The sequence below is a fragment of the Actinia tenebrosa genome, unplaced genomic scaffold, assembly GCF_029948245.1.
Source record: "Actinia tenebrosa isolate PJP-AT-01 unplaced genomic scaffold, QUT_ActTen_1.0 PGA_scaffold3__52_contigs__length_22856419, whole genome shotgun sequence".
NCBI lineage: Eukaryota > Metazoa > Cnidaria > Anthozoa > Actiniaria > Actiniidae > Actinia > Actinia tenebrosa.
In genome coordinates, this window is record NW_028292580.1 from 6,026,893 (window position 1) to 6,035,921 (window position 9,029).

At 35.6% G+C, this 9,029-nt stretch overlaps 1 protein-coding gene across 1 annotated transcript; it reads right to left on the reverse strand.

The window, feature by feature from the left end:
- Window positions 1-632: 632 nt before the first annotated feature.
- On the reverse strand, window positions 633-7,187 carry LOC116305420 (uncharacterized). The gene is made up of 9 exons (XM_089035822.1): window positions 6,934-7,187; window positions 5,648-6,195; window positions 5,177-5,330; window positions 4,941-4,948; window positions 4,612-4,655; window positions 4,342-4,508; window positions 2,774-3,411; window positions 1,592-1,778; window positions 633-946 (listed from the first exon to the last, which is right to left on the reverse strand). Exons 1-9 carry the CDS (start codon window positions 7,019-7,021, stop codon window positions 633-635), a joined length of 2,148 nt encoding a protein of 715 aa, XP_088891948.1. The 5' UTR covers window positions 7,022-7,187.
- Window positions 7,188-9,029: the final 1,842 nt, after the last annotated feature.

A 9,029-nucleotide genomic window follows, 5' to 3' on the forward strand; every position in this document is an offset into this window, starting at 1 on the left:
GTGCGAAGTTTTAAACCTCCTATATTTAATAATAAAATTAATGAAGTTGTCCTTTGGGAGTGTGATATTAAAAATGAAAAAAAAATAAAAAAAAATAGAAAATGATTTGTGTGAATACAGACAACATTATTACAAAGGCTTGGAAAATCTGGAAAAATACTCAGGATCAAAACCTTTGCAATTACCAATGCAGTACCCCAACCACCATTTAGAGCTTTCTATTCCACAGGGGTAGCTTAGGTTTTTGAGATTCAGGATTGCATGGTTAAGCTGTAGGTAATTAAGAGGATGAGAAAATCTTGACCAAAGCTCAGCTGTGAAAAGTACTACTGCGTAAAATCATGGGTTTGTACACTGTCATATGCTGAGTTGTTTCCCAAGTCTTTACTATTCTTAATGATTGGAATGATATGCACGGTGGAATTTGAGTAATAAACCCAAAACAATAAATGTTAATTAATGGACATGTTCACGTAGATTACGTTAGCCATAAATACAGCTGTTAAGCAGAGGTATTGCATTCTTGCTCAGTTTTACCAGTGGTAAAAGACGAAGCGGCCCACCCGCCCTCCCTTCGATTTGTGTTTAGGGGCAATAAAAGGAAGGGGAAATAATTAGACCATTCTATCAAATTAAATTCTACTGTAAGCTTTTTCAAACGAGAACAATATAAAAGTGTTTATGGATGCAACAATAACTGTAATTAAAGATTCTAAAAATAAAGCTTTTATGAACTTTTTTTTACCTTCAGCACCTTCAATTTCATCGATATATGATTTGAAGAAACCCACAGTTCTCTCCTGTTCTTCTTTTGGCGTTTCTTCAAATTCAAAGGCTGCCTTGATTTCTTTCCCACTTAACACCTGTTCGGCATCTGTGGGGAAAACTACCCTGACCAAGTTGGGATATCTTTTCATAAATGTATGAAGTTTTACTTCTTCCATTCCTAAAATATTAATAATATGACAAAATAATTTAGAAATATATTAATAAACTGTGAAAGTATTAAGAAATTAAACTTAGCAACAAGTTAACAATGACCTTCACAACTGTCACAGTGAACTTGTTTATTCTGGGACTGAATAACCAAGAAAAATGTGTGATCATTTTTTCTGCGGTTCACCTGGGTGTCCATTCTTGTCCCCCAGGAGAATTTCAGAAAAAATGATTAACTAATTCACTAATGACTGATTCACTAACAATAACAAAGAACACATAACAATAAATCTATCCAGTGCTTTTGGGCTTTGATGACTCTTTTTCATAAAAAAAAATAAGAAAAAACTGTAATATGCTTATTTGGCATAAACATTTTTTTTTTGCATATCTCATAAATATCATTGAGACTTCAGGGCGAACCTCTCTTGTTTAGTTTATAATGTTTGATTATACTCTTAACTGTTTTCAGAATGATAAAAACTTTTGTTACGAAAAATATCTGAGATAATTTATGCAGTGTAAGGGATCCATTTCACAGTAATACCCCTTTTATATACATATCTTATACTATCTTATACTGCATTACACATGCAGTATAAGATAGGTAGTACAGAAAGTTTATAGTTCCACATTGAAAAACACTAACCATTACCTTTAATAATGTCATCCAATTCAAGATGGCGTTTCTCAATAACATGATATGTCATAAGCCCATCCATAACAAGCTTGCGGTTTTCACATGACAATTCATCTGGGTCTAATCCAGCCTCCATAATGTAGGGCTCCAAAGTACTTCTTTGATCTGGGGTGAGCTTCTCATTGAATGGAAGTGAGTCAAGCTGTGATAAAAAGAATATGTAGAAGAAAAAAATAGAAAGACTTCAATGTCAAATAATTAGCCCATAATTATATGCAGGGTGGACTATATACAATGGACCAAACCCAGCTAATGCATTGCTATGTACATTTCCATCCATTTCAACCCAATTCAAAACCCGATATTGATATTCCACATGATATTGTAAAATGCACAAAGACAAACATTCCAAAAGAATTTAAAGTGAGTGGTTACGTACCTACCCTTATGACAAACCAAACCACAACAAAACAAAAATGAAAACAAAACAATTGTTTTGGAGGGAGGGGGCAGGGTCTCAGGAGCTTTAATGATGTAGGAAAGTGCAGACTTGGTATTCCATGTGGTTAGGGATTTTTCTGAGCTTCAATCGGATTGCGATCTCATCCTCTCATTATAGAAAATCTGTGAAACACAGACAGCAGAAACTCAAAGCAGCATTGTAATTCGGTGCAATTTCTGTTAAGAACTCATTTTGAAGCGTGTAATTATGGCATATATATATACAGTATATGAATTGTACGATTTTTTGGAGCATTAAACCCAGTGAAGGTATTAGCTAAAAAAAAACACGGCTCAAGTGTCTGCACTGTAAATAAAATCTATTCACCTTGTTTCATCAAATGTGTCGTATAGTTAAGTTAACTCAATAAACACATAGAAGAATTTTTTTGGAAGACCCAGGAATTTTTACAGTAAGGGGTGCACCCCCAAGGATTTAGTATTGGGAAGGATGCAGCACTTAACTATGGACCACTCATCTCAGGGAGGGAGGGGTGCACACTCCCTGCACCCCTCTTCCTGGATCCACCCCTGTACACAGTTACAAAAATTGCTAATTGGTGCAAATTTATGCAATGTTTTGCGAGTTAATGCAAAGGTTAGCAATATTAATCTATCACAAGAAAATTATTGGCAAACTGCAAATATATACCAATTATAATGATAATATGATTTCCTTTTTTAGTTTTGTCTTACCTCACTAATGACTTGTCTCAATTCCCAGTCTGGAATATCCTCTACTGTCAGAGGTGGTGGAGTGTCACTGTTTTTATCATTTGACAGATAAAACTTTATTCCTGGAGAAATCCCATGCAGTCCTGGACCACCATGGAGAATGGAATGGCCTATCATCCTGCCCATGGCTTTATAAGCCCCTGTCAATCTGAGGGAGTGATCATGTGTGGGAACGCGATGCTCACTCTCTCCCTCTATAAACATCAGCGGTTTTCCGGAACTTGAGGGAATCCCTTCATCTAAGGCTCTCATGGTTTCTGTGAAAAACTCTCGAATAGGGCCACTTCCCACTCCTTCTTCCTCCTCAAATCGGATTCTTGGCATAAGTTTCAAATTTGTTCTGGGATTTTTATAGATTCCCATTATTTCTTTTCTTAGTTCAGTGACCCCATCTACTCTGCATACTGTGATTATTTGTTTGGATGGGGCATTCTCGATTACATGGGACTGTAACAATTGTAGTGCAGTCTCAGGGGATTCATCAGTACTGTGGTTTTCAAAAGCAGGTTTCATCAACTCACTGTCACTTTCACTGGCATGGTTATCACCAACAGAATCATCATCTATTGTTATACATGTAGATGGCATACTGTATATTCCTGAGAAAGACAATATCGTAGGTCTATACATTACTATTATATCAATATAATGTATACTATTTAACAATTAGTCCTCGAGTCCGGATGGTCTACGAGTCAATAGCCCATGAGGCCGAAGGCCGAATGTGCTATTGATTCATAGACCAAGAGGGGAAGAGGTCTAATTGTTTTAGTAAAAACCTAGTGATTGGTCCAATAAAGGGTGCTCTCAAAATCGACTTTTTTCGCTACTAGAGGTCTATCACTAATAGACCACTAGTAGCTCAGCCAATCAGAGGGCCAGATTGGTGATAGACCATAAGTAGGTTTTTACTAAACTAATATAGTATAATAATATAGAGGATAATTATAGCATAATAATATAGAAGATATTGAATGGTGAAGCAAACATATCGAAGTTTATCTTCGAGTGGTGGAAAAGATTTCACAAGTGGGCACTAGTCAGGTAGTTCAAGGACAAATATTGGCCAAATCATTAAAGGCCTATCAGAGCTGAGGAAAGCACAAACTTTGTCACATATGTTGACTTTGGTGTAACATGACATTTGCTCAAAACATTCTTAATTACTGAGTTATCATACAAGAGGCTTGGGCTTGGGTATGGCTTGGGCTTGGGTATGGCTTGGGCTTGGGTATGGCTTGGGCTTGGGTATGGCTTGGGCTTGGGTATGGCTTGGGCTTGGGTATGGCTTGGGCTTGGGTATGGCTTGGGTAGATGGGTGTCTACCCAAGCCATATATTCTCTGTAAAAAATTGACATTTTTGAGGGCTGATAACTCTGGTACCTTTTAACAAAACACGTTCAAACTTGCCAGATTTACTAATCTAGAGATGCTTTATCAGATGAGAAAACTTTTTTGCTAATTACATTAAAATTCAAAACTCGCCCGAGTCCCTTGCTCGTTTTTGTAGTGGCCAACTGCTACTTACCTAACAATCTTCCAACTGCTTCATTTGTATTGCCATTAGAATCATCCAAAGCCCCTTGAATTTCAATATCAGTGGCATCTGGGCATATCTCCTTAATCATGATTGTATCTTGGAGGCCACTGGTACTGGGTACTGGTGCTGGTTCAATGCCAGATTGTGGAATAATTCTGGAATTAGTAATGAAATAAAATGAAATATGCATATATATGTCAATTTATGCTGTTTCATCAGTAGTTCAAATGGCAGTGTTATACATTTTGTATAATTTACCTCTTATTAGTAGGTACTGCAATGGAATCTAATGTCTTCTGCTTCTGCAAAAATTAATAGAAAAACATAAATTGTTTGTAAAAAACTGAGAGCTCTAAATGCATCAAAGTTAATAAAGTGAATTATCATAACTGCAAAAGCCAAGAACATAATTACATAAAAAATAAGGGTATCTGAGCTAGTGCATGTGTCAAATTATATTTATATATCATATATTATTATTATATACACCTATTTCAAAAAACGTTGTCACAATGATCAAGCCTAGACTGCAGAGAGTGCTGGTAATTTAAAATTTCATTAATTCAATGCTGTGGAAGCAAGTCTACCTCTACACCTATTATCAAAAGCAGCAGCCATGCGTTGAGCAATTTTTGAGGATGACTGATGAAAATGCACCATAAATACAATAATTATGATTAAATGTAATGGTGTTCTCTTTGAAATAGGTGTATATTTGATCAAGTATGGGAATGGGGATAAATTTTTTTCAGAATAAACAATATAGGCTGGCTGAAAGGTTTATATATGCAATAATTATAGTGCTGGCATTTTTAAAAACTACATGATATGTTTTTATGATATGTGTCCCATGCCTTTTCTGGTGGTGTGTTGATTGCTGGAAACTCATGGGTTTCTTGATGAGCTGACATTTCATTCATGCGAATTGCTTTTCCACATACAAAACAATCAACAACTGGGATGGCAGCTTCAGATTCCTGTTATAATAAAAACACATTTTGTTATAGCCATTTCAATGTATGACAATGGGTACAAGCACGAAAAACAAATAGCAAAAACTAACCCATCAAGACAGACAAGAAAATAGCACATTATGACCTTCCATTAATTCCTAAATTACAGAGGAATACACTTGGCATCCGCAACCCATTAAGTATAAAATTACAGTAGTACTTAATCAGGTTCCTTGTTTTCACTTTAAAAAATGTATAATTTCATGGGTGTGGCTCTTATTGTCATAAAATCAAAATTATCAGATAACCTTTGTTTTGTTTTTCATAAATAAATGACTTACTTCAGTCTGATCCAGCTGTGATTCTGTCTGCAATGTTTGATGTTGCTCAATATCCCTTTGCAGAGGTCTTATGTATATCTTTGCTTGACCTGCCAGTTGTTTGATTCTAGTTGATATATGGGGTGGGTTGATTACATGAAAACCCCCATCTTCACCTCCTCCTCTCTGAAAAAGATATAGTTCAAATCCCCCTGCCATGCTCAATGCAGGGTATTTTAAGAGAATATTCTGATACACATGTTCATGTGCACCAAAAGTTATTGAGCCATCTCCTAGCCCCATGTTGGAGAGGTGGGTCCTGGCCTTAATGGAAGAAGGAGGACTTGAGGCAGTCTTGGAGGCAAGGCACACGAATTTAAGGGTGCATGTGGACTCATTTTTGCCTTTTCCTTTTCCTTTTCCATTTTTGTTAGTATACTGTTTTTTGGAAGCATATCCAAACAACCTTCGTTGTTCTACCACAGCGGAGTTTGGAACTGAAGATGAACTTGTAGAAGAAGCACGGGTAGATATACTTGTAGATACAGTTGTAGAGGCTTGTGCACCATCTGAGAAGTTTGACACATGATTATTAACTAAGAAAACCAAGAAAACCTAAAAAAGTTTTGGAATGTTTATTTGATAAATGTGAAAAGACTTTGACAACAGCACTATTTAACGTATAGGATCATATAACTTAGAACTACAGAAAAATATAGAATACATAAAAAGGATCTCACTAAAAATGCCGGTTTTTTCGAAATATATATAGTTTCTTAACTTATCAAAATAGCAATACCACTTCTAGAATGACAAGTTTGTAAGCTTAAATAATTGCAGCGCTAGCTGCATTCAAGTGAAATCAGTGGCGGCCAAACTTGTAGCTGGAAATGACCGAAATAGTAGAAAAATCAACTGCAGGAATTTTATGCGAGTACATCACAGACTATAAAATCTCCCATAACAGCTAAATAATACCTCTTGACTCTAGACTATTGTCATGTAATACCACGGATCAAAGTGCATGCGCTGACCAGTCAGTCAAGTCAGTCCACACGCAAAGCCTATACATAATACTACCACATACTCTATTTCCTTTTTTTTAGATTATTACCTTTTGGTCAGGTTATTATAGATAATTTTGATATGAATATTAAAATATCTTTAGCTTGAAGCTGAACTCATTCCTTGGAACTCATGTACGTGTGCGGCATTGTGCGTCATGTGGACCCGTCATGTGTGAAATTCCAAAAAAAAAACAATAGGAAAATCTTTCTTATTTTATACAAACTACTATTTAATCTTACCTTGTGGAACACCTCCTCTTTGCAATGCCGAAAGTCGATCGGCCACCTTTAACAGGGCCGACCTCACCTCATTTAACTCCTCACTCATAGTCGCCAGAACAAAATCCCGAAAATCCACGTGAGCATGAGGAGCTTAGCTTAGTTCGAGAAAGCGTCACCCCGTTGTGTTGGTACAAATAATGTCCCTACTAAAACAAAGAACTATGAAACCTGAGCATTTGAGTTGGTTAGATGTCTATTTATTTAATCCAAGATGGCGTCATAATTAGCAACACCTTGGTGGAGTGATACTGAACCACAGATTAGATAAGATTACAATAGAAAAGTTTCCTAAATTTTGTTTACGAATTATAATTAATAAACAAAATAACGATGTATAACAATTATAAATAGTATAATAATGCCTTATGATCTTATGAGAACATCCTCCATGGCCGAAGTCTACTCGGAGCTTCCCTGTCGATTACTTCTAGGATTTGCCGCCAATACCATCGTCATCAAGAGTAAATAATTAAGGATAAAATTTCAACAGCTAGGGTCTGCCAATTTTGTTTACGAATTATAATTAATAAACAAAATAACGATGTATAACAATTATAAATAGTATAATAATGCCTTATGATCTTATGAGAACATCCTCCATGGCCGAAGTCTACTCGGAGCTTCCCTGTCGATTACTTCTAGGATTTGCCGCCAATACCATCGGCATCAAGAGTAAATAATTAAGGATAAAATTTCAACAGCTAGGGTCTGCCAAATTTCAATGACTGATTATTTTCAGAGGAAAAAAGGAAAGTGTTCTAAGCCGGTACTTTGTACTACACCTCCAGTAACCACAAAACATACTGAACTAAGCTAAGCTCCCCATGATTTTGAGGAGTCTTCGTACCTTGAGCCCGCGATGACGGCATGTAAAGTGGATTGCGGTTGGATATTCATAAGTTGAATGTTCAATACTCTTAACTTGAATGTCCAATCGTACAAACCAACAAGAATACTTCAGCTACAATATCGACATACTCTTAACTACAAAGTAGAATTGTGAAAACTCCGTAAAAAATATCTAACCTTGAATGTCCAATCGTACAAACCAAGAAGAATACTTAAACTACAATATCGAATGTCAACTATGAATTTTGGCATGGATGGAACGCCATACTGCTGCACATGACTCTTCAGCTTTACCTTCAGAGTCTTGGGAGTGAAGGGTTAAATAAATCATTTTTGGAGATAAAAACCCATTTTTTTGCTGAGGATTGAGGCAAGCAAGCAATGAATCTTTACAAAATCCTGGTATTTTTGGTTTCATTGAGGAGATGGTTTCGAGGACACTTTTAAGAATCTTGTTGTCACACAACAGTTTTCTTCACTTCTAAAGCTTTTGACTCATTCACAATGTTTCTCTTACTAATCTTGTAATCTTAAATTTGATCTTATATTTAATTTATCTTCATTTGCTATGAGTTTAAAATTTCCTTGAAGGTAAAAAATATGTTTGATGAAATACATCAATTTTATTTGGATGCCAACAGACTTCATATTTGATAAGTGAAAACACCCAGTATTTTAAAGTGCATATAAGGGTTGGCTGGTTTCACTTTCCTATTAATCGTTAAAATTAGTTGATTAATATTGATTAGTTATCGGTAGTAGATGGTTAATCGATAGTTACACGAACATAATATTATCGACTATCATCAATTAGCGTATCATCTGGGCTGCCATATTTGTCCGATCGATTGAAGAAATCATACATTTGCATTTTTTTCGAATGAATCGTAAATCTCACTCGTCTCAAAAGCATGCGCGGCTCGCTTTAAAATAAAAATGCTTCATTTAAAACGTAAATACAGGCCAATATTTGCTCAAAACTTCTCTCATAATTGCTTTACATTTTATAATTTATAGACATTTTTTAATGAATCGCTATTTCTTCAAACTGCAAAGATCAAGCCCTGGAATGTGTGTAGCAAATTATTTATTTTGCTTTTCAAATCAAATAGAATCTTAAAATAAATGATGCTTTGTACTTCATGTTCCTTTGTGAGTAGACTTGGAAGCCAAAACAGTTCATATAAATACATAAATATAGGCTA